Source organism: Enoplosus armatus, chromosome 4 (genome assembly GCF_043641665.1).
Source record: "Enoplosus armatus isolate fEnoArm2 chromosome 4, fEnoArm2.hap1, whole genome shotgun sequence".
Taxonomy (NCBI): Eukaryota; Metazoa; Chordata; class Actinopteri; order Centrarchiformes; family Enoplosidae; genus Enoplosus; species Enoplosus armatus.
The window spans coordinates 4,681,785-4,707,888 of NC_092183.1; the positions used below are offsets into that span (position 1 = coordinate 4,681,785).

The 26,104-nt window shown below is 41.0% G+C and overlaps 2 protein-coding genes across 2 annotated transcripts in view; both read left to right on the top strand.

Moving 5' to 3' along the window:
- The window catches only part of kremen1 (kringle containing transmembrane protein 1), a 52,559-nt gene extending 39,437 nt beyond the window's left edge, over positions 1 to 13,122 (top strand). The window contains exons 4-9 of the mRNA XM_070904960.1: positions 4,681 to 4,805; positions 6,416 to 6,569; positions 6,880 to 7,212; positions 11,209 to 11,448; positions 12,040 to 12,124; positions 12,963 to 13,122. Of these exons, the coding sequence (XP_070761061.1) occupies positions 4,681 to 4,805; positions 6,416 to 6,569; positions 6,880 to 7,212; positions 11,209 to 11,448; positions 12,040 to 12,124; positions 12,963 to 13,122 (1,097 nt within the window). The remainder of the gene's footprint in view (positions 1 to 4,680; positions 4,806 to 6,415; positions 6,570 to 6,879; positions 7,213 to 11,208; positions 11,449 to 12,039; positions 12,125 to 12,962) is intronic.
- Positions 13,123 to 19,350: 6,228 nt separating this feature from the next.
- coq5 (coenzyme Q5, methyltransferase) lies at positions 19,351 to 24,606 on the top strand. The gene is made up of 7 exons (XM_070904883.1): positions 19,351 to 19,564; positions 20,659 to 20,808; positions 20,907 to 21,131; positions 22,332 to 22,438; positions 22,729 to 22,817; positions 23,629 to 23,740; positions 24,252 to 24,606. The coding sequence occupies exons 1-7, from the start codon at positions 19,363 to 19,365 to the stop codon at positions 24,351 to 24,353; spliced, it is 987 nt and encodes a 328-aa protein (XP_070760984.1). The 5' UTR covers positions 19,351 to 19,362; the 3' UTR covers positions 24,354 to 24,606.
- The last annotated feature ends 1,498 nt before the right edge of the window (positions 24,607 to 26,104 follow it).

Below are 26,104 nucleotides of genomic sequence, written 5' to 3' on the forward strand. Positions count from 1 at the left end.
GTTCCCACATCCAGAATTCTTCAGGAGGCAACAGACTGAAACCAACGAGCAACTAAATCAAATAAAATCACCTGACCCGAAAATACCAGCCCAAATAATGAATACGAATTTGTTCAGATGTACGTAGGTGTAGAGAGAAAAGGAGGAAGAAAGGTTTAGAGACGCAGCCTAATAGATTCTCATGTTTTATACTGCAAGTTTTTTATGCTAGTGTCGGTAATGATAGCAGCATTGCTATTGGTTATTTATTTTAGTGGTCTTTTTATTGTTTTTATCTTTTTAAATCCTGCTTACTTGAGCCTTGAGCACCTCGACGATGTGTGTCTGTTGTCTGTGTTGTTTGTAAAATGTGTGTCCATGGAAGTAACCTGATTCTGATTTGGTATCAAGGACACTTTTTTCGATACTTTACCTTAGGAATATAAAAAGCCAAAGTTCTCAAATGTTGAATGTCGGACATTCGACGCCAGCTGTTTACACATTTCAGTCAGTACAGGGAAGGTGTTGAGGTTTCATGCCCAGCCTTAACTTTGGTGCTTTATTAAATGTATTTTCAGTTGTATTGCAGGCTCTCGTATCTACATTTTTTCAGTGCCATCATGGCTTCTCTTGTAGATTATAGGATTTGGACAGAGTGAGAATAGCTTTTCTGCTGAAATCCTCCAGTGTTTCAACCGTGATTATAAAGCAGAGACTTTAAAGGGCCGTTGTTTCTTTAGGCTTCATATTCTCTCTCTCTCTCTCTCTCTCTCTCTCTCTATGTTTCTTACCTCATCTTTTAAGTGAAAATATCTGGCACGTTGTACTGGGTTGAAAAGACACCAGTCCCATTAACAACAAAGCACTCCTTTAGCTCCCTCTCGCTCTCTATGTTTCTTTTGCTCTTTACCCTCCAGATGGCATAGAAATGTATGACTGTAATTATGTTTCCTTAATAACATGTTTGCCCCCCCCCCACCTCATCAACCTGCTTGCATGCTCCCTGCCAAGTGCACTTGCCAAAGCCTGCTGCACATGTCTGATGTTGTTTGTTGTGTCCCTCTGAGTCGTTCTTTTCTCTTTCTCTCTGATGTGTGTTGGGTCGGCGCTGTTGTTGTGTCTACTGCATCAACAGAGGTGTCTCCTTTTCCCTGCTAGACAGACACCCATGAACTTTGTTGTTTTGCCTGTTTCCTCCTCTCTGCATTACACTGTGTTGCATTGTGGGAAGGCTAACTAACTGCTCTCTTCCGAGCTAAGGCAGCAGGCTGCCAGGTTGCGATGGATCTGGCTGCAGTCAGGCCTTGTTTGGCTCTCTCTGTCTGTTTTTTTCACTTTTTTTTTTTGACTTTGTGGGAGTCCCCCTCCCGCTGTGATCTCCTGAGGTTGTCAGAGGTCTGGCCTGGGCTGACTGAAGCATTTATGCACCTTGTGTTTCCTCCATTTCTCCCCTCTTGCTCGTTAAAGTCTAAATTCCACCGACAGCTTTGAAGTGTGTTGAATGTGTTTGTGTTTTTTCTTTTATTGTACGTGGAGATATTTGCACTTGTTGCGCCTGCAAAGCAGATGTTTTTAAAGAACAATGCTTTGCTCAAGAGTTTTCATGCAAGGGAAATTTTACACTTTTTTTTTTTGGGGGGGGGGGCGTAAATGCTGTGCATGCATGGAGGATGCGGTGCAGTGGCTGGCGCTTTCTTCGTCTCCATGTGATACGATCCCACCACCTGCTTCACAGCCCCTGGGACGAGAACAGGACAAAGACAGATAAATTGACTGTAGTCTGCAATCTTCTTGTCAAAGCAAAATGAAAAAGGAGCACTGCTGCCTTTAATCTGGCTGTTGAGCCCTGCAGTAGCATTTTCTGCTCCGCTTTTCAAAAGCTCCATTGAAGTGGTACCTGCCTGCCTTGCTCGGAGGGAGGTTGCTGGTTCCCAACCAGGTGTTTATCTCTCTTCTCTTCTCATCTCCCCTCCTGCACACTTCACTGGGGTTAATTCAGTGTATACTAAAAAAGAAACTGCTGCTACAGCAGTGTCCTGTCTCACCCTGAAAATATTAAGTACCTCAAACATTCTTATTACTGTCATGTTTGCCTTTAACCTGTCATATAATCCAGCACATAATTCTGCCAGTGTGCACCGTGGAGTCTTGCTAAATGATTCAAACAACCATATTAATCCGTTTATAAAGCTTTGAAGTGGTTGTGGCTGAAAAGGGAATATTGCACATGATTTATTGCTTGTCTGAGGACTTTGTCTTCAAGTGTTGAGTCATCTGTCAAACACAGTTCTGCACGGCAGCGAATCATGGCTGCAGCCAAAATCTCGCCGGTCACTTTACGGTCAGCAAACGTGGGTGAAACGCAGGGAGCGGGCCTCTCTCTGCCAGTCTCTGCCCCCCCACCCCCTCCTTCACTTTTCCAGTCTATGCTGGACATTCTTGTGGACAACAATTTGCGTGGAATCTGAAACATGTCACCCTTTTCCCCCCAAAAGCCTTTGTGCCTCATTCTTACATAAACAGAAAGAATCTGCAGCATCTGTTGTGCATGTAGAGGAGCTTTCGTGCCAGCCAAAAAGTTAACATTGGCAACAACTGGCATCCCAAAGACAATGCACGTGTGTGGTCTTTATCAAGGGTTACTTCGGTTCATGTTTTGAGTGATGCCCCTCTGCCATGATGTTATAAATATTCAAAATTGAATTGCATACTTTCTTTTTCTTTGCAGCATACTAATATATTCCAAAATTGAATCATAACAGGCTCGTAAAAATGGATCAAGTGTTGTTTGGTTTCTTACTGCCAACAACTGGGTGCTCGCTGTTCGCTGGTGGAAATCGCTGTCATCAGACGAGCAGGCAGCTTTCGACATGCAAATGTTTTAGAAGAGAAGAGACACAACAACTGAAAAGCTCCGGAGATATTCAGTTCTAGGACAGTGTTTGTATACAGAATCAGGGGACAAACTGCTCCACAGTCTCTGAGCTTGTCAGACTTAGCAGCATCCACAAAGCAAGACTCACAAATAGACAGGACATGCTCCTGCGCAATATCTTGCTAACTTATGACCAAGTAAATGCCTTGCTCTCTTTTATCAGTATGTGGGGAAACTGCATTACAGAGTTTTCTGCTAAACTGCATTTGCATTCACATTTGAGTTTAGCCAAATAACTCAACACGACTATGATGAACTATCTTTTATTGCTGTATGTTCTGAATTCAACGTCATTCCAATATTGTAGAGTCAGGAAGTGTCAGTCACACTTTGAGCTCCGTATTAAACACGGTTTCAGCCCCATTTGACTTGTACTTGGAGATTGAAATGAATTTGAAAATCGCAGATGCTTGATGAAGAACAAGAATGTTTTGTAATGTCACATGCTTTTGATTTTTTGTGTCTCAGAGCAGCATTGACAGCTATTTTGGACACAGTCTTTGCTCTTGTCTTTTCTGTCTTGTCCTAATGAGCTTGTTTGTACCCTACAGTCAGATGACACAAATTCCAATTAGACAGAAGAGCTTTGCGGGGGGATTTTTCATACTTGCAATGTAAATTGCTTTCATATTGCGCATTTACGCTGTTTAGTCAATTCGCTTCACCTCCGAACATGGACGAACAAATCACAAGTGGGATATAGACTGCTGGAGGCTTTGTTGGCACTTCCTGAGCTATTACATTGAATTTAAAGGATTTGGAGTGTTTAATCATTATACTGGATTCTGAAAGATTGCATAGTATTTGATGAATACACAGTGGATTAAGGTAGGCGGGCTGATTTGTCTGACTTGAATGTGATCTGGAAAGGTGTCAACATCCATCTGTCTGTGATCCATCATGAGATTGTTGGCCTATTTGTGTCACACATCCCCAGGTCTCACCTAACAAATAGTAGTTATTCATATGATGGGCTGCAACAACAGTCCAAACCTAGAGGGTATAAAAAAGTGAAAGGAATACTGAGATGTAGAATCTCGAACAAAACATATTTGTAGACCTAAGGTGTTGGACTTGGCCTCCTTCCAGACGTTACAAATATCATCTGGAAAGGCGCTACATAACTATTTTTTCCTTTTCTTGGCACATCAAACTTAGAGAGTTCGCTCCCTCACCACACACACAGTCACACATGTAGAAAACGTTACAAACCTAATCTGATGCGACTTGCTCTCACATCTGACAGGGTACATTTTCTAGATTCCAGCTCCCTCTCGCTATGATTCAAACATCCCTGTCCCCTTCACCCCTCTCCCCTCCCTCCACCTCCTCCTCGCCCTCCATTACTTCTCGCCTCCTCCTCCCCTTCTCTTTTCTTCAGAGGCCAAATTGTTGGCTTGCCTGTTGGCAATTCACACCAAAACATTCAAACAGAGGCCTGAATACTTATTGAGTGTGTCACCATAGGTTGCTCTTTGGGGGGCGGGTCTATGAGGCAAAGTGTTAATCACAAACATGATTATTAAACTTGAACAACTTAGAGGAAGCCATGAGACACATAAGGGTTCAATGCATGTTTCATAAAATACAAACCAGGGGCTGATCCCTGCAATGGATCTAGAAGGAAACCTGGGTGAAGCGATCTAAAAGACAAAAAACGCCCATGATATTTGTACAGGAAATGCTAATAGTTAGCATGTGATACAGATTGCATCTAAGTTGTGTGTAACTGATCGTTTTTTCACCCTTTTCTTCTCTCCCTACAGTGCCTGGGAACTTGGGCTGCTTCAAAGATAGCGGTGACCCGCCTACTCTGTCCGGCACCAGCGAGACCTCCAACAAGCTCACCATCCAGAACTGTATTAGCTTCTGCAGAAAGCAGAGATACAAGGTAAGATTCAAACGTAGAAACGTATTAAATACAAAGAAAACCTGTAACTCAAGAGAATATACTTTAACACAGATTAAAGCTGGCAGCTTCTGTAGGAGAAAATGTTCAAAACATCAAAAACTTAAAAGAGAAAAAGTACTCAAATGTAGATAGTGTCTCTTTTATTCTGGCCCGAATGTGCCCCCGCCCTGTGTCCAGTCAATTGCCTGTGCCATGTCTAAAATGGACACAAGCTGTCTCTTGCAGTAGTCAAGCTTTTATGTAAATGATCTGCATTCACGGGCAGTTTCCTGACAGTTATTACCATGATGCCCAGTGCGGTCTATACCCTCTTTATTCAGCCATCAAACCTCCTGTTTCAAACCAACCAGCGGATGACAAATCATCACAGCAATCAAGGCTGACAGCTGGAAATGAACGGTTATTAGCCCGATGGGCACCTCCTCTTCGATGAGTTTTCCTCATCTCTGAGTCTGGCATGCCATTGTCCCAGCTTTAAACTGTGCCAGGTGTTCATTTTCTGTCTCAGCAGATCCAGTTCAGCTCCGTCTGCATTGACAGATACTGACAGCTCCCCCCTCCCCTCTCAATTCAGCAGATGTTACAGGATGTGGCGGAAGATTGGCATCGTCTGCCTACCCTTGGACTGTCACTGTCCTTAATGGGCATGTGAAACATCAGTGCTTGGAAGTACGGATCCCATGTGACTTTTTGACAAAGAGCATGCCTGATGAGTTAGACAGCGATCCATCGCTTGTTTGCTCCGCCAGAAGTATTCACGTTGGTGTTACTTCATCACATAGAATAATGCAACAAGGACGTAGCTTGGTGAGAGCAGAGGCTTGATAAATTCCTATTCCATGAGAAAAGACTCAGAGTGGGAAATGATGCAGTACCTTCAGTTGTGTGAATTCATTTAGGGCCTGAAAATTGGACAATGGTGTCCTTTTGAATGAAGGACAATAGCTCTTTTGAGAACAAGCAGCCAGTGGTGGCGAGGTCACGATGTGTGAAGACGTTTCGCATTCCTGCTCCGACGCTTTCAGGAACAGTTTACTAACAGTTTGGATTTGAAAGACAGATAGGTGCTATTTCTGCAAGGTTTATTCTCTGCACCCTGTGTGCAGCTGTGTGTTTGAAAGGAGGCTTCTAATCAGCTGAGAGGTTGTGGTTGTCCAGACTTAGATTACAGCATCTTGTAATCATGAGAGAAAGAGTAATTAGGGCACTTTAGACTCAAGTCGCTTTAATTTCAAAGAGAGAAGGAGCTCCATGCAGTGAACTCAACTAAGTGTTAACACAATTTCACATAAAGCTGGTATGAGAAACACAACCTACAAAACTATTTTTATTGTATTTTCTTTGCAAAGTTGCTCTGTAACCCTGCATAATTTTATAGAAAAAGTAGCCATTTTGAATATCGTAGAAAAAAATAACCAAAATCTCGATGTTTCCTCCCTGAAGTTTGTTGGAATGACTCCCACAGTGTTTTCCTCGTCGGCACCCATGCCAAATGGATTTATAATGAATAGCATTATGGGAAGCGTTACCCAAAGTTTGTTTTGAATTGCTGATGCATTGATTTGCATAACTCCTTTTGTGTTTTGCAGCTCGCCGGAATGGAGTCAGGATATGCCTGTTTCTGTGGCAACGAGGTGGACCCGCACGACCACGGCGAGTCGCCTAGCATGGAGTGTAACCACGTTTGCTTTGGCGACCACACCCAGCCCTGTGGTGGAGACGGCTGGGTCATCATCTTCGACAGTGAGTGTTATTAACTGGGTCTGACTTTTACACGTCTGTATCTGTGGTAATACCCCTTAGTGCTCTTAATGTTGGTGCCTGCAGCTTGTATAAACCCAAGGTGGGAACAGGTCTGTCATTTGTTTTGTTGAATTTAGTGGAATTAGGCTCTAGTTCACCTCCAGAAAGCACAGTAGTGCATCCCCTTGACACCAACACCCGTCCTCTCCTCAAAATAACTGACTGAAAAGACTCAACAATCTTACTAATCTCAACATCTTCTAAACTCTGGTAGCAGATATCGCTGACTATTCTCTCCTCTTTCTTCCAGCCCGAGTGGGGGCCTGCGGTGGGAACTATTCCTCTCCATCGGGAGTGATCTACTCCCCTGACTTCCCCGACAAGTACGGGGCTGGCCGTGTTTGCTACTGGACTATACAGGTTCCCGGATCCTCCGCCATTCTCTTCAACTTCACCTTCTTTGACATCTCTGACCAGACGGACATGGTGGAGCTACTGGACGGCTACACCAACCAGGTGTTGGCCCGCTTCGACTGGCGCAGCCGTCCACGGGAGCTGGTGAACGTCACGGGCGACTTTGTCATTCTGTACTTCTACTCAGACCGCACCAACCAGGCCCAGGGATTTGCTCTGCTTTACCAAGGTAGGATTTCAACATGCCAGAGAAAGGTTTCAGCAGTATCACATGTAATGTTTCTAGAGTTCTAGCAAACATCCTGAACCACAGTACCCTCTCAAACCCACCTAGGGCCACATTTGCTCGCTCCGTGATGGAGTTTTGCACAGCAGTCCCGTGTTTTGTAGACTGTTAGCTGTGGTGAAGCAGTTGTCACGCCACTGGCAGGCCCTTTTCTCTTTTCATTTGCTAGTCAATGTCTCACAGCCCCGGGTGACTCTGCATATTTAAATAATGTTTTGTTTTTCTAGGAACTCACTCTCTTATCAAGCTGCGGCAGGCTGCTTTGCTTCTCCAGAGTGTGTTCCTTCGTGAACTGCACAGCGAGTTTTTATGCCACCTACATACAAAATAGTGCGATACTATGCATCGCGCCTTCTGATAGCGTGATTTCACTGTGGAGCAGACATGTAGATGGAGAACTAGAAAGTTAAAAGACATCACAGCAAATTATTTCTATCTCTCCACATTATGTTCTCTCAAAATGAGTCTGCGTGAAAAGTCTGAATGCACCAAAAATGATTTAATAGACTCATTTCTGGAAGCATGAGAGAAGCACACCCTGAAATAATTCAGTGTAGGTGACATTCAAGCTCGCTACACTGGGAGGCAATCTGTCGCCGCTCCTCCCTCTCTGCCTCCATTTGTCATTTTTTTCTTGCCCGGTGGCGTCACAGTAAAAACAATATACGAAGGTCAAAATCCTCTGACCTCTGGACGGGCGCGATCCTTTCTGCTCATGTCTTGGCTCTCGTTTTTGCGTGAGGCATCATGTAGCCAAGAAATGCAATCTGAGACATGATATGAGAAAAGGTCACCCCCTGAAGTAATAGCTTTTTTTTTTTTTACAGACAGATAGAGAGAAAAATACACGTCAACTCAGGTACAGAGAAAAAAAAACAGAAACAGAAAGACAACAGTTAAACTGAGTATCAACTCTAAATACATCTCGGTGACGCGCTGATCGGTCGAAACGGTAATTTCGGGATAAACGCTCTCAGATGACGATGGAGCGTTTCAGCTGAGCCCGGGTTTGAAGCATGGTATTTTGTTTGCAAATGAGGAACATGCGGGAAATTCTGGCAACATCACAGTCAGGTTGAGCTATTTATATGAAAAGAAGAATGAAAAAAATTCCACGCTGCTTTAACATCCAACCACCATTCACAGAAGAGTGGAACAGGCCTGGATCAAATAGTGTTTTAGAAGTAGCTCTGGGTGTTTGATTTAACCTACGTTCAGACCCATGAGTACTCAGTAGTCATTACTACATTATTACATGAGTACTCCACGCCTACATGCTAACATAACAAAAGTGTGTGTGTGTGGGGGGGGGCATTGGTCCCTGATCTACTTCCTACATATTTCTGGTTTGATGAATGATTCTGACAGGCAGCTGAGATAGTTGATCAGAGCTGCAAACTGCATTTTTCTGATGTCCAAGTAGTGGAAAGTTGTGTAAACCATCATCTCCGGTGTTGACATGACATGATTGTGAGCAGGTCCTCCAACTTCTGCCAGACTTAAGGGCAAGTTTTAGCACTAAAAGGCTTTTAGTGAACAATTACTCTCAAAAGTCTTAAAGTTAGGACAGATGTGCACCTTATTTTTAGGAGTCTCTCCTAACTAGGCTAATTAGGAGCTCATTTTAGCCTTAGGATATTTTGTGAATATGTCCCCAATTATAATTGTATTAATTTGGGATCACCAATAACTTAATTATTTCTGCTTCCCACCCACTTGCGAGCAATTGAAAGGGACATGAGCATCTGCGTTGTTTGTAAGACGTGTCTGAGGCAAATAAGAAAAGCATATCCTATGTGACTGCAATCACAGATTGTTGATAGATGTTTCGCTTCACCAAACCTTACTGCAAATTAAGATGTAGGAAAAATAATGAAAGAGTCAAGAGACACATAAATATCAGCATGAGACATTCCACGGTTTGTTTCTCAGAAGCAGAGTTAAAAAAGTAAAAGTAGGAAGAGGGAAATTTGCAAAGTCACACAGTGATTTTAAATGGATCACATGTTTTAGGAGAAGTAAATGAAAGGCAGAGGAGATGTTATTTAGGATATTGCTTTCCTCTGGGAACACATAAACGAGTTGAAATAGTCCACGCTCTCTGGCACTGTTGTTTTATGGAGCAAACTCTGCCCATCTGGTGCTGTAAGCAGGTTAAAACAAACAGAATTTATTGCAAACACTTTTTGAATCATGTCTGCAGTGGACAGAAAGTCTCTCAACACCACGTGTTTACAGCATGCTTGAGTATTCTTGCAAAATGTATTTGTTTCGTCGAATGCTGTTAGTATTAAATATTCACTGGTGATTCCGCTGTATATACTTTCAACAACGTGATCAACATGATGTATCCTATTACTGCGTGCTTGCTGCCACGGCCCAGTTTACCCACGGGAGTAATTAAAGGGGCGTTAAGTGATGTCCTTAACTTGTAGAAATTACAACAAGATGGCAGAGCTTTTCCTCTTCTGTGTCTCTGGCACAGGACACACCACTCACCACTCCTCTCCCTGGGAGCTATGAAAGCCTTTAATACATGGAAATAGTCACATTTTCAAGAGGCGATATGTCATATTGCAGAACTGTAACAGTTTTCCAATTAGGGCTTAAAGAAAGTAATATTAACAAGATTAATAAAAAAAGATCGGAAGAATAACTTTACCGACTGAGAAATGATTTATACTTTGCAACATGTACAAAATGAATTATATATTTGTTTGAATAATGAAAATGGCAGTTGGTTTGCCTCTTCCATCTTCTCTGAACTTGTTTACACTCTTTTCCTTTTGTTGTATTCTTTACTATTGATGGATAATTATATGCAAATTACGTAGAGCTATATAAAGACAATTTTCAGTGATTGTAATGTGATGAATGTGATGGCACTCAGTAACAGTGCTGTCGTTTGTTTTCTTGTTATTGACAAACATAAAAGTACATTTTAAGGCAGCTATAATCAATATTATATTATTAACAGTGGATCACATGACTACTGTACTTGTGTGTGAATGGAGTCACTCTCACTCTCTCACTCTGCGTTTCCCTTTAGCTCGATGTTTTGGTTTTCCAGCCCGCAACTTTACTGTTTTGTCTACTCTCATCTGCGTTGTTTTTGGCCAAAGCAGGCAGCTGTTTTCAGCGAAAAAGCTCACCGTTCGCTACCTGCCCAGCATCAAATGCACGATATTTCCCCCAGGAGGTGGTGGAGACTGAATACAGACCAAAGATGAGAGTAAACATTGGACTTACATTTGCTAGGTGGCCAGAAACACGACTCCAAATGAATGATAATGTTGCTCTGCACCTGCTGAATGTGTAAATAAGCAACTGTGTGCTAACGTGTTTCAACTTTATGAGGTGAAAGTACTTTATGTCGACATGGTGTTCACAACTTCTTCCTGCTGTCCACAAGTGGCCAAAAAATCAGTTATTGCAGGTTTAAGTATATATATATATATATATATATATACAGTGCTTAACAAATTTATTAGACCACCTGTCATAAAAATGAGAAAACACAAATATTTTAGAAATCTGTCAAAAACTTGTTTCAAACTATAAATTGTATTGTTATTTATTAGGCAAATAACAAACTGGAACAACTAAATAGTCCTTATTCACATATATTAACCAAAAATCTTTTTGTAATTTTGTACGACCTCCTTTGGCCCTGATAACAGCTTTCATTCTTGCAACCACAAAACAAAATTTTCTGTTCAGGAATGCAAGTAAATAACTGACGAGAGACATTTTGAAATCTCAGCACCTGACTAAGTAGTCTTTGAGTCGATCAGCAACCCCTGGGGAGTAAAGACCCTGACTTATCGGTTTTAAAGTTTCGTAGATTTGGATCTGATCTAATGTCTGCGCCTTGATAGTGTAAGGAACAACACCCAACTGTCTATGAACCTGAATCTAAATCAGTTTTTGTCTCCCCAGCACTGAGAAGCCAAGACACCAGAACGATGGAGGCTGAAGGAGATGACGACGACGAAGGAGAGGACGTCTCCAGCACGGCGGGGCCCCAGCTAGCTGGCGGCGTCACAGAGAGATCCAACAGCACCTCTAAAGGACGCTCCTCCCAGATCCTCTACGTGATCACGTCCAGCCCCGGTAAACCGGAGCACAACATGCCAGGTCAGTGGGCTGGACGCGGCGAGACCACCGGACACAGCGCTAGTATGTTAACACCCATGACACACTGCACCTACTGCACCTCTCTCTACCTCTGCAGGGATGTTGTGGGAGGTTTCTTGGCTAGAGCTCCCGTTTAGCGTGACCTGGTTTCTCTGAAAAAGCATCTCAGTTTGATGAGAGGCTTCTGGAAGCTTCGGCCCAGAGTGACTTCCTATGATCACACGTAGAAGTAATGCTACATGACGCTTGTTTTTTCCTCTCAGTGATTCATAACTGAAGTTACTTTGGGTCTCCCTGCTGATCACAATCAGCCCTCTTGTCAAAGCTACGCAGGGTGGACTGACGCATTCTGTGCTTTTTTTTGCTTCCTTCAAATGTTACTCTTTCCAAACTCTGAGCACTCTTTAGTCTCAAAGGGCTATCTGATGTATTTCTCAACCAGAAGAAAACAGATGTGCAGTGATAATGCATCACCATTTCTTGACAATTTGCTGGCTGAACACTGCTAACAGGTGTGCCGGCGGAGCTTGAATAAGTCTTTCTCTTGCTAATCCTTTCAGTCTGCTTCAGTTTGTTTTCATTACAGTGATTCTGTGTTTGATGTCTTGTTACTGTGTTGCTCCCTCTCTGTAGTGTGGACCATTTACGCTCTGGCTGCTCTCCTCATACTGACGGTCATAGCCATGGTGGCAAAGCTGCTGCTGCATATCACAGTCAAGTAAGTATGAGGATGTTCGAGGTGTGCGCGGTCAACCATGCATCAAATGTCAAAGCACTCATGTGTGTTGTTGTGCACTGGTCATGTCATATTGGAAAAAGATGAAAGAGGACATGTTTAAAATCCCAATGTGCTGATTATAGCATCAAACATCGGGGACAATCCAGTTGTCTTGAAGTTGTGCTCAGTCAGTTCATGATTGGCCTGCGTACCTGTCGGCCACTGTGTCTTTTTTGATCCTACCACTAGAAGTCGCCAAAGCCAGAAATGTGTAAATCCAGAGATTCCCCTCATAGCTGCCACACAGGCACTGCAAAGGAATAAAACAGTGAGAGAGAAAACTCGTCTGTTGACCAACTTGAAATTCTTTGCATTTGTTTAAACATTTTCTTCAAGTAGAACATTCCTTTTATTTAAGTGAAAAAGTTCATAAATCCTCTTCTTTCTTTGTCTTTCAATGTTTCTTATGTGCCTCAAAATTGATAATACAAATACAAAGAGGTTTTAAGTTGGTCCAAAGCCAAGTTTATGGTGCACAGAAAACCCCTTTCTTTATTTTTCATTCCTAAAATACACAATAGGCACAATATTGAATCATTCTTTCATGATTGTAAAGTGAAATCATCTAAAAACAATCTATAGGTAAAGTTGCTGATTTTAGGTTGAATAAAACAAAGTATTTAGATTTCGACCATCAATAGTGGTAGACGGAGTGCGATAAACGCTGTAAGTGCCATTAGCATGGAAGGCCACCTTCTTTCGTTAACTCCTTTCTGCTCTTCTCTCTCTCCATCTTCTTTACTGTCACTTTTCCTCTCCTCCTCATTTTCCCTCTCAGGTCCCCGAACATCCCGACGGTCAGCGGTTCAGACAGCTGCAGCCAGAGCACGGCGTCCTCTGAGCCCTGGATCATCCTGTACCGACCCTCCACCATCTCCCTCTTCAAGAAGAAGCTAAAGAACCACCACGGCGACCTCAGCCCCCTGGTGGGCAACTAGCGCCACTGCTGCGCTCCATCGCCAAAAAAACGCCACCGCCATCCATAACAACTCTGTACAAGTGCCGTCAGATGCCAGGCCCTCAGACAATGAAACTCTATGAGGCGCTACGCTAACAAGCCAACAACCGAGTGGCTAATGACAACTGACTGAGTGACTGCTACTAAATGGCCCGTGGGCCGAAGTGGCTGGGCCCTCCCATCCTGCTCTCAGCACCAAAGAGGAGAGGGACAGGCAGGGCTGTCAGTGACCTCAGTGTGGGAGAGGAGAGCGAAGGACTGGATGGAAGAAGATCTGCAGCTCTGACTCAAAGACTCAAGGACGCTTTTAACATGCGGGAAGCTTCTCTGGTTCAGCGAGGCTCCATTTCCATCACCCACGGACGTCCCTAACGATCAACATACCTCCAAAAAAATAAAACCCTTCCAGACTGCAGGCTCACCAGTGAAAAACACAACACAGCCGGACACCGAATAACGGCTAACTTCACTGTGTGTTCGGTTTAGGAAACAGGGAGGTTTACTCCTTCCTGGTGCTTCAGAGTCACAGTGGAAATCTTCACGAGTATCAAGGAGAGGATGAAGAAACACATACACACATGCTGCAACTCTTAACAGCTTAACCGTTTTATATAACTCCTCTAACTGCCTCATATGGACGATGAACATGTGCAGCCAAAAACCAGAATCCTCCCATCCAAAGAGTTGTGTATTTATTTGTCTATTTGATTCCATATGCAAAGTTTCTTTTTGATGTGTTTTACATGACAACTAGCTTTCTGAGGAGAGGGGAAAAGGACATGGAGACGTCACACGGAAGGTAGATATCACAGCACTTTGGAGATGAATCACTCGCCATAAATTGAAAAGATCAGAGAGAAAGAGCACGCGCTCGCCCACTCGTTCACTCAGCGCTCATGTGGATTTGGGTGGAGGCAAAAAACAGCGTCGTTCACTGGGGGGGGGGGTGCAGTTTGCAGTCAAACTGCCATTTAGGGAGGCTTGGGAAGATCTGAGGGCTTTTTCTGCTCGGTTGTGGGTGGGAGTCTTTCCGGTTTGATGGTGTTCAAGTGCCTTAAGGATCTCCTCTTCCCTTGTCTCAGATCCCTCACATCTGTTTCTTTCACGAAGCAGACCGGGGTCCCTCACAAGAGTCTGCACTTCTTTAAAATCAGCGTGGATGTGAAGAGTTTCAGTCCAAAATAGGATTTCCACCACTTAAATGTAAAGTAAAAAAATGATGCCGCATCTTGTACAGCGAAAGCATTAAATATTAGTCTTTTTAAACATAGTACACTCAACTGAACACCTCTCCAGACTGGATCTTTTACATTTTTGTTACATGATGGACATTAGATGATGTTTTTTTTGTTTTTTTTCCCAAAATGAACACATAGCCTTGTGGAACTCTTCATGTAGTAACGGACAAGGCTTTAAAAGAAATGTTTGTTTTTCATTTCTGTGCTCTTATGTGTAGTCTTGGACATTTACTGAACATATTGTTCACATTAAGTTGTCTTTTGATTACGGGGGGGATGAATATTGTTGTATATTATGTAATTCACTGTGGGAATGATGATATTTATGTCCGCTCTTTCATTTTGTGTCTCGGCAAAGCATTTGAGAGACCTGTCAAAGTGCTTTTCGTACTTACTCATCAACTTAGCTCAAAAGTGGAATGCGTCTTTTTCTCTAAAGCAGTAAATTGCCTAAAATTCTACAAGACGCTGCAGACCTGGAAGCTTTTACTTGTCACCTTGATTTCAGGCCAAAAGGTTGAGCGCAAACAATATACCCAGACAGAAATATAACCAAAAGCACTCAATGGTATTATGCACAAGCTGACAGCGGGTTTGCAGCTGTGACGGTTTTCTGTGCATTGCTGTGACATTTAAACTACTTGTGAAAGGTCAAAATCTACCAGTTTGCCATTGGCATAGTAATTGGCCTTTCCTGTCGTGGGAGTGAATGTTAGCGGGAGTTTCTGCAGATGGTCACCGCAGAAATCTTCTAATCACGTCAATGTACTTCTAAGAACGTCAATGCACTTAAATTCGCTTCCAAGACGAAACAGTACTTATTCACTTTCGCATTCAGTTTCAGTGAAAAGAAAGCCTGAGCACTTGACACAAAAGGTTATATTTTACACGTGATGCAGCCTCACAGTGACATTCAACTCAAAAGATTTATAGTTTTCCAGGAATCAGACAGAATTTGAGGCCCACAAAAAAAAAAAAAAAAGATGAAGAACTTTTCTTTCCCAATCAGACGTTTGTAAAAATGTGCTATATTCTGCCTGTCTGCTCAACTGTAACTCATGTTAATTATTGCAAGACAAGAGCACATGCCCCTGGGTCTGTGATGTTCAGAGCAGACCATGCGTAGAGAGAGTGGGGAAAGGGAGCCTATATGTGAGAGCGATGGGAAATTAATGTGCGTTCAAATCAAACACAAGCTAACAAAATCTGACAGTCAAAATCTAACAAGGGCATATTTGTTTGGATAGCCTGGTGAATTATGCAAACTCCCATTTTCTGTCCCGTCCTCCATTCAATCGGAAACTTCCGCGCTATCTCCTGAGCGGTTGGAAACTGTCTTTTTCCCAAACTGTAGTTGATGTGAATGTCCTGTAGTGCTCGATGGCGTGAAAACAACACCAGGAGCCCTGTGGGAAATGATCTGGAGGGGCCAAAACATTGTTTTCATGAAATTGTAAATAGCAATAGTGAAATGTTTAATTTATACAGTAAATTATTGTTATTTTGTATGTGAATGGGATATAATCTATCTTTTGTATAAGTGAAGTACCTTTGTAGTTTTATTTAATGTGTCCTGGTTGCAAATTAAACACTGTATGCATGTTTCTTAAGCTTGTGTTGCGCTTGTTCTTTTGTTTTATTCTGTCCTCTTAATAAAACACCACAATATTATGTATCCAGGAGGCTGAGAGGCATATGGGCCACATGGAGCTAAATACTTATCAGATATGTGAAATGACTCCCAGACTGTTTGGAGGTGCACACACACATGGAGGGAGGATTTGGAGTGCCATGTGTAACCTATTGGTTCCCCTCTGGGATGAGGTCAAGCATGCAACCTGCACATTTTAGGGGGAAACAGCAGGAGTTCAGCTTTACAACTGGAACACCATGAAAAAAAAACAAACATGGAAGGACGTGTAATAAGCTGGAACACTTGGGATGTATGCAACAGTGACTTCTTAATTCGTGAAAGGTGTTTCTGTGTTTCTTTCATCTAGTTCTCACTCTGAAACTGTTTAAAGGCTGGTTTCGTTTATGAGAAACTCAGCAGCAGCGTGTGCTCGCTATTTATTGGCAAGACAACTGCGACTCCATGGAGAAGCAAAATAATCCTCTAAAATGTTTACTAGTGCTTCCAAACAGGCAGTGCATTTGAAATAATGAGGGCTCACAATTTATCAAAAAAACGGTCTCCCGAAAAATGTCTTGGATGTACAATAACACTTCCTCTTCCCTCTTCCCGGTCACTGAATAATATAATCAGTAATTCTGTTCATAAACACAGAACAGAAATTGCCATTTCTAATATTTACTACGATATTCATATAATATCTCTGTCTGGACTCTGGTACAGTTTAGTAAATGAACTGAAAATACTGTAACACTTAAATGACCACATTCAACCACATCGAGGTTAACTATAATTTATCAGATCATATAATAACAGTTTATGGCGACTCCAAAGTGAGTTTATGATTTTTCTCTCATATGATATCAGTATATTATTCTATGATGGGGACTGACAGTCAGTGCATCCTGTCCAGAGTCAGCAGCCAAAGCTGAACAGAGTCAGCCAGCCGGGTGAGAAACAAGAGGCCTTGCAAGGCAATAATCCACACAATAATCTGCCAACATCAGCATCGCTTCAGTACCAAGGAGAGCGCACGCCCCTGGTCTGCATTTATCAATGAACAGGATCTTACTCTGTAAAATCAGCAACTTAAAATACCAACCTCACTGTCAACAATTTGACTACAGTATTCAGTTTTGCAGCCACGAATCCATCCACTGCACTCTCAAAAACATGGAGAAACGTACACACAAACATTTTTTTTTAACTTACCAAAGTTCGCCCCCCCAAGATAATGAATTACTCAGTTACCTCCAATCAAACTAAGTATGTCCTCCAGTTTCATACTAACCTGCCAATGAGTCTGAAAACTTTGCAAAAAAGAAGCTTCCCCACCTTAAAGTGTCTTTCCCCCATTTAGCTAACTAAATGAATTATAAAACACTCAAAATGAATTTAAAAGACTAAATTACCAGGTCCACCAAAACAGCAAAGCAAAACAAAGGTCAAGGGGTACCAGGCAGGCAGACAACACTGTCAAAATATGATTTTTTAAATATATTTTCCGCCTTACAGAATTCAGAAGTGAGTGTTTTAAATTAGTAAAAAAAACAGTGATTAAATTCTTTCATCTTCTATCAGAGACACATATTCCAGCACAGAAAACTAGAAACAGCAAATTATACTCTTACTCCCTCTACTGGTGTAATGATGTCTGACCACGTTTTCCTCAAAAGTACCCCAATAATGATGCTTGGCATCTGTTTTTTGTTTAGGGTAATAAAATAATCTTTATTAGCCCCAAACAACCAGAGATGGTACTAATTATGTTGAATGAATGCTTTAAATAAAACAAAATAAGATTTCTTAGCTGAGGTTTGGTAGGGCCTCCGTCATCCATACAACCACAGTAAGATATCAAATCTTCTACACACCCTCCCATTGACACCAAAATTGTTTTTCGTTTCTCAATAGCAATTGTGCAGCTGTGACATTAATCCTCAACTACACTCGGAGCCTTATCACCACTCCTCTGGGTCCCTGTGAAAAAGCCTTGGCCTGCAGACCCCCCTCCGGTCAGCCTTCCCATAGCCAAGGAAAAGAGAGCGACGCAAGCTGATCCCTCTGAACCCGAGTCGACCAGTAATTGAGGCAACAATGGGACAATACATCGCAGGCTCTGGTTACTGTCAGAATGAGAAAGTGAGAAGAATGGAAGACAATACCTGCCACTTTCTGCACTCAGGGTACTGAAGTCAGGTAGATTAGGAGAGAGGTACTGTACTCCCTTCATAGCTTTGAAAAAGAAGTGTGTGAAAGAGGTTTACCGGCTGTGCACGAACTTGTCTGTTTTGATCCGCCTCGCTCTGCAATATTGTCTATGACCCTGGTGCAATTAAAGTGCTCTCATGCCCTTCAGTGGTTTTCAGTACATGCATTGGCCTGTTTAATTCTTAAGATTTTCCATCTATTATTGTAGCTTTATGTTGCTGAAAGCTGTTTATATACACTACTCTTTCACCCCTGGCTGAAAATAATCAAGAATCATTTAGATCTAGAGGATTTGCAGTTTTTCCTCTGGTTTATATTATTGTACACTGGATAAACTGTAGCTCAGGTGGTGGAGCTGGTTGTATTAATTGTACAGTTGGTGATTTGAATCCCCTGAGCCTGCTGTCCACATGTCAGAGTTCCCTTGAGTAAAGCACTGAACCCCAAATTGCTCCCCAAATGTATGTATTTGTGCAAAAAAATAAATGTAACATAATCAATATATTTGGGTTCTGAAAAAAAATGTGAGAATTTCCACCATTGTTTGAAATTCTTTAAAATATATGTATCAATCAATCAAAAAAAAAGTAATTTTTTAATTAACGATTATCCAATTGGCTATAAGAATAACAGTTAACATGATGATGATCTGACTCAGGTAATACATCTACGTCTATTACTGTTATGATACTACATGTCAGAGTAAATGAATTGTGTGCTTTTAGTCCAATGATATCCTATAGTATAAAAGTATAAAACACGTTTCAAAAAGTCTACACATGGACAAAAACATAACATAGTCATTTTTTAAAAGTATAAAACAATAAAGTATTACAAACTGTAATGAAAAAACGACCATAGAGTTAATTTAACAGTATCAATAAAAAACTAAACATTATAACCTTCAGGAAGGTAGGATTTACCAAAATATACAGAACATAACTAAAAAGCAGCATATTCAGTGTTTTTTCTATTGTGGCTGTGTTTAAAATGTATTTGATAGTCAATGTTTTCGGTAGGAAATTACAAATAATATTGTACAACCCCTCCTGAAAAGTATCTGAAAAGTATTTGAAACAAATGTTGCCGTCGCCTGTGAATGACGACAAAGTGTCGCATTGTTGAATAATCAGACAACATGGCGGCGTCCATGAGACTGTTGGTCCGGAGGGTGATCCGTCTCTCTCATGGAAATATTAACGTTGCCGCTGCTGGAGTTTCTGGTCGGTCCGGTTGCTGTCGGGAACCGTCGTCGTGCCGTTGTTTTAGCGATGAAGCCGGAGACAGAAGTACACATTTTGGTTTCGAAACGGTTCCAGAGACGGAGAAGGCGAGGAGAGGTGAGTTACAGCATAGCTCTTCTCAGGTGCCTTCAGTTCTGACGTGCGAGCGGAATACGCTAACAAACTTCGTTCAGAAATCTTGATGTTTTATAAGTTCGTTGCCTCTCGGTAAATGAACACGCATTGAGTGAAGGGATATGAGATGTTTTTGGAATCGTGAGGATTTGCGTGACAATTCGGCATACAATTGATCCATGAAGTGACACATCTGTTCAATAAAACCTCTAAACGTCTTAAATGGGATTCTTTTCTCTTTGCAATGTGTATTTAGGTGGGAATTCTACCAAACTTGGTGGTGTTTGGTATTTTCTATGTATGCCGAATTTAAAAGTGGTAGGCAGTGATTAGTATAACGTTTTAAACCATATTGTACAAGCAGTGTTGTTTTCATGGATAAGCAATGGAGTATAATTTGACTTTTTTTTAACCGAATCTGTAGGAAGAAAAAAAAGTGTGTTGGGGCTACAATATGCATGCAGCATATTTTGGGTATTATTATCAGACTGATGTCTTCTGGAATTTCAGATATCTGTTGTTTCCTTGTGTGTGTGTTGGTTATTGGATATTTGCTGAACGTGTAGCATTTTGTTATAGTCATGAACATGCAGACACATTCCCTCTTCAAAGTGGTGCGTGTCATAATTTAATGGTTGGAATATAAAATGATTTCCTGTACTTTAGACCATTACCTCTATAAAACATGCACAAATTAAGTGTAGTAGTTATTTTATTTGACCATGTAGATATGACATTTATACTACTACATTTTATATAGATTACTAAATAAAGGTTTTGTAGTGCTTTACAGTATTACAACACAGATTATGCATGTATGAACATGAAGGGCAATCTGGTACAGAGAGGGGTGCAGTGAACTGAACGCGTCTCAACACCATCTTTATTGACATGAAACTAAAAAACAAAATAACATTTTTATAAAACTGACAAAACGTCACACAAAACATAAAAGCATCTTAAATTTATGGAAATCGAATATCTGTAGAATATCTGAGTATGTTCAAATAAAGTGAAATACACTATAAACAGCTCCCAGTGAGACAGACGCTCTCTCTTGCTCTTTGCTTTTTCAGTGTATAAGGTGTTTGAGAATGTGGCGCAGAAGTACGACATTATGAACGATGCCATGAGTCTGGGGATTCATCGGGTGTGGAAGGACATGCTGCTGCACGTCATGCACCCTCAGCCCGGGACACGACTCCTGGATGTGGCAGGCGGAACAGGTAAAGCAGTTTGTGTGTCACCTCCTCATAAACCCATCAAACTGAAACCCCCACCGGTGTCACACTTGTGTTTTGTTTGTGATGACCCTCCCCTGCAGGTGACATTGCCTTCCGTTTCCTGGAATACGTTCGTTATCAGCAGGAGCGGCAGAAACGGAGGGCAGTGCGGTCCATGCAGACGCCTTCGTGGCAGGACATTTCCAACAACTACTCCACAGAGGACGAGGACGGTTCCCAGGAGTCCAGGGCCGTGGTCTGTGACATCAACAAGGAGATGCTGAAAGTGGGCAAGCAGAAAGCCGACAGCATGGGCGTCAGTGCTGGTAAGTTTTTGACTCTACAACTGCTTCAAGTGTCCTCGAGCCAGACATCGGATCCCTGCGTTTTCCCTCAACTGGGAGGTTTTAGTGAGCATGTTTACATGTACACAGATCAGGTTTTTGGGATATCCCATTCACGTTACTGTGCATATAAAGACCCTATTGTTACCGGAGCCTGGTTAAACCCGTATCCTTGCTTTAAGAAAGCCAGATATTTTGGTTGAGTTGTTCTGAAAGAAACTGAGATACTGTAGCATTTAAATATCTTATCCAGTTTGTCTGCAGGGCTGCGTATCAAACCTCAAACCCTTTGTGAGAACTCACCGAAATGTGTCCGTAAAAACACAGAGTATAGAAAACTGTCCAGTGTTGAAAGCTGGCATTGTCTTGGTCTTGTTTAGTTTGTCTTTGATCAGACACATTCAGATTTAAATCATAATTTTGCTAATTTTAGACCGTAAATTATTTGGCCAAAGTTCTCATGAAACTGTTTCGTATGGAGACAAAATAACACTGAGGCTGATTTTCAGAAGAAAATAAGCTTATTTTGTTAAATGTAAAAAACGGTTTTGTAAAAAAAACTTGTGAAAAAAAGTATTGTTTCGGTGTCAGTAATGAAACGCCAATGTTGAAAAAGATATCTGTCGTCGATGTGGGAAGAAGCATTTGGTAATGTGGTCAGTTTGTCATAAAAACGAGCTCTATGATGTAAACATCAGAGTGACACCCTGACACCAGTCAGACTGGAGAAGACGGTAATAAGTTGGGGGAAACGGAGCCCATAACATTTAAATGTAAATAAGCTTTACTTGAACTCTTTGTCACTGAGAACTCTACTGCTGTGATTTGGCTTTTTGTCAACATTCTTAGATCATTTTATGCGTGAATATAAATTACATTTGTGCAGACATTCAGCTCCAAACATTCAAATCCCACTCCCGAGGACAGCACACAGACTTGAAGTGCAGATACAGAACAATTTAATTATAAGTGTGTGAGATTTCTGTGCAGCCATGCACGACCTGAACAGAGTACATAATAACTGTTGTTGCTGGATTACGAAACAGAGCTGTTGGTGTAAAGCTGTTTACAAACTGCATCAACAGCAGTAGGAAGCCAAGTCGGTCTTTGAAATCAAGATACAAGTAGACAGTTTGTCATTTTTGACTCGAGTGTCTGTGTGTGTGTGTCGATGTGTATCAGGTCTGTCGTGGGTGGTGGGGGACGCAGAGGAGCTGCCCTTTGATGATGACCAGTTTGATATTTATACCATCGCCTTTGGCATTCGAAACGTCACCCATATAGATCAGGTATTTAAAGGTGTTCTCAGGTGTTTAACTGATTCATTTTCCGGTGCATAAAGTGTGAAAAATGAAAAAACGCCATCACACTTTTTGCAAAGTCCAAGGTGATGTCTGCAAATTGTCCTAAATCCAATGATACTGAATGTACAAGGACATTGAACATGAAAAAGCAGCAAATCCTCTCATTTATGAAGCTGTAACCAACACATATTTTGCTTGATAAATGACTTAAATGATTAATTCATTATTTCGTGTCGTTTGATTTATCACGTGTGCACTGATTCCTTCTCTTTTAGGCACTGCAGGAGGCTCTGCGGGTCCTGAAGCCTGGTGGCAGGTTCATGTGCTTAGAGTTCAGCAAAGTGACAAATCCCGTGTTGGCAAGGTGAGGAGGAGCGATGACTCGGTGTGAATGTGAATCAACCTTCTGAATCTCGGTCTCCGTAGATTTATTACTGCCATCGACAAATCCAACAACACATTTGAACAGCTGCAGCTTGTTTTGCTCCTGGAGGTTGTTGTGTGCTCGTGGACAAGCTGTGCAGAGTTTATTCAAGCTGTTGTAGAAACCAGGGAAATCTGTGGGAAAACGAATATGTAACAGAACAAGTTTGAGTTTTTAATCCTCACCATATCATCCAGGAGCAGTGATTATTATTTTTGTTAGATGTGGTACATTTTTCGTTACCTACTGAAAAGCAATTCACTTAATTGTCCTGAAAGGAGATCCTGCTGAATTGAAACATTTCCCACAAATGCTCCTCCTCAGATTTACTAAACGCTGATGTTGAAAGATATTTAGTGATATATTTCTTTTTGTTATCTGAATGGCTTTTGTGTCCTTCCATAATCTGCAAATTTGCTTCGTGAGGTTTGGGTGAACACTGCCCTCTTCTGGTTTTGTACCTCGAAGCTGTGCAGCAGATCTCCTGTTCTATGTGAGCTGGCTGTGTCGTACTATAGAGAGCATGCGTGGCCAAGCTTGTGCCACGGAGGGCCAATAGTCAGGGCAGATGTTTTTACATTATGTGATTGAAGGTTTGACTTGATGAAAAATAAGCACTCATCAACAATCCTTTGTTGTGTAAGAGCACGTTACAAACACAGACTTCAGTTCATGTGTGAAAGATTTGCGGAAAACGGCTCTGAGAAAGCATATTTCTGCCTGTTAACTTGTGTCCCGTTCCATTTTTCAGGCTTTATGACGCATACAGTTTCCAGATGATCCCAGTTTTGGGAGAGGTGATTGCGGGAGACTGGAAGTCGTACCAGTATCTGGTAGAAAGCATCCGCAAGTTCCCGGACCAGGTGAGAAAAAATTTGATTGTTATATTTCTGTCTCACTATTTCTATAATCTTTCCATTTAAATATTTTTTTATTTCCCTTTTCTTAGATCTTATTATTATCATTTAAGGAGTTCCGATGTTTTTTCTCGTCATAGTTTTCCTTTATTGAGCGCTTTTACTTTCACAGATGTTTTATTATAACTTTTGCTACTGAGACTTAAACTAACGACTAACTTATTTATTCTATCGACTGTTTTTTCCAATAATCGATTTGTCTTACCAGCAGATATTTCTAACTGATTTGCAGTTTTAGAACTGGAACCATTTTTTTACGTGATAAATTACATAATTAATCAATCAAATATTTAGCCGATTAATCTATGGATTAACTAGTTCTTTCTGAACTATTTGCCACTGTGTGTTCCTAAACTGAGCTTACATTTCTCCAGTTATTTGATGCTGACTATGTGCAGTAGTGTCACTTTGTGGATTCAGTGTTGAGTCATTTCCTTTTGCTCTTTTTCTTCTGCAGGAGGAGTTTAAACGGATGATCGAGGACGCGGGTTTCTACTGTGTGCAGTACTACAACCTCACTGGCGGAGTTGTGGCTCTTCACTCCGGTTTCAAGCTGTGAGATGCTCTCCAGACACCTCCTCTAAAAAGACTGGCTCAGTGCTTTAGGCTTTTCTGCCCCAGAGCTGCACAATGACAGGACAGTGGGCATATTTATTGACTGTATTTCTTTTTCCTGTTGATTAAACTGTACTGAAAACTGTACTTAACACCTGTATCAGTGTTAAGACAACTGGCGAGTGAGTTAAAACATTTGAATATTTTTTTGTAACAACTGTGTTTTGGCAAAGAATAATAAAACTTGCAAAAGTTGATCTCAGTCTCTGAATGAATTATTCTCAAAGCTACGGAAGGCAAACTCATTACTACTACTAATGATGACACAATTACTACCACTGCTAAATTTAAAAAGGTAAAAATCTCAATGTGGAAAGCAGATAATGGAAAAGAGGACACAACAATATGACTTACTTGAATAAAACTGTATATTTTACAGATCTTTGTACACTTTAATTACAAAACTGTATGGTACTAAAGTTTTAAAATCAGTTTTTTGGTCAGAGAAGATTTAATCGTCTTGTGTGCAATTACCATGTATATACAAAGTCTCATGTTAGTGATTTTTCTCAAAATAAAAAGCAACCAAATAACTCAAACGTTCATACACTCTGAACATAAGACATGGCTTAAAGATAAATATATTAGTAAATAAATATTCAGAGAACATATTTCCATTTATGAAATGTGTTTGCTATACAGGTACAGAAATATACACAGATTGATTTCTAGCCTTTTTTAAACATTTGTAATGGTAATGACAGAAAATAATTATATTCTTAAAAAATTAAAAAATATTAATTTTTGTACACATTTTAATCTTCTTAAGTGCTAGAAATAATAACAAAAAAAAAAAAAATTAAATAGTGACTCAAGTACCCCAAAATGTTATATTTGCAGTAGGTACATATCTCTATGCAAAAGGCAAGATTAGATTCTCACTTGATTACAGCACTGGGTTAACTTATAAATAGGGTTATTTCAGAAGGTTTTCCTCTGTGTAGAGAATGTGTATATTTCATAGAAACAGTATAAAAACAGTCTGCAGGACAAACAGAAAGGCATGAATGACAAGCATTGATATCGCGAGTATGTATTATGCATGGCACGATATGATTCAAACGGATACTGTGGTATGTATAACTGCATCGTTTAAAAAAAAAAAAAAAAAAAAGTCACAGTACAATAAGGAACCCTTATGAAATATGAGTCTTTTCCAGCTACTTTCCTTTGGCCTTTTGATACATGCTAGAACCGTTTTTATAGATATTTACTAGAGCATGCCTCATTGAGGAAATTGGGTAAGTGACAGCAAAAATACACTTTTAAGGGCTTCCAAACAAGAGGTAGAGTGCTACACTCTACTTTTGAAGAAATCTACTGACCCCGAGACACTGTCACTCTAGTTTGGAGTTCGACTAAAAGTGGTGCAGTGTCTTTAGATATTGCTACAAATAGCTTACCAGCGTAAGGCTTTCATGTTGCTCTGGCACATCTCATACAGGTAGGCCACTACTGGACAGAAATGCAATGCATAAAACAAATTCTGTATTAAATTGAATAGAGACCAGTGTCAGCCTTGCATTCACATTTCTATGCATTTTTCTGTAATATATAGCTTCTTCTCCTCAGAGAAATGTGTGGGTCACAGACACTTAGAAAGACCCATTTCCCTGCTCTTGAAAAAAGTTTAAAAAAACAAAACAAAACAACAACAACAACAAAAAAACAATCATGTCTTTCTGTTTTGGTATA

Bases quoted from the DNA above. Each gene is read 5' to 3' on its own strand.
- coq5 (XM_070904883.1), top strand. From the start codon at position 19,363: ATGGCGGCGTCCATGAGACTGTTGGTCCGGAGGGTGATCCGTCTCTCT. The intron at 20,809-20,906 runs GTAAAGCAGTTT...CCTCCCCTGCAG, and splicing joins GGATGTGGCAGGCGGAACAG to GTGACATTGCCTTCCGTTTC. The intron at 22,818-23,628 runs GTGAGGAGGAGC...TCCATTTTTCAG, and splicing joins ACAAATCCCGTGTTGGCAAG to GCTTTATGACGCATACAGTT.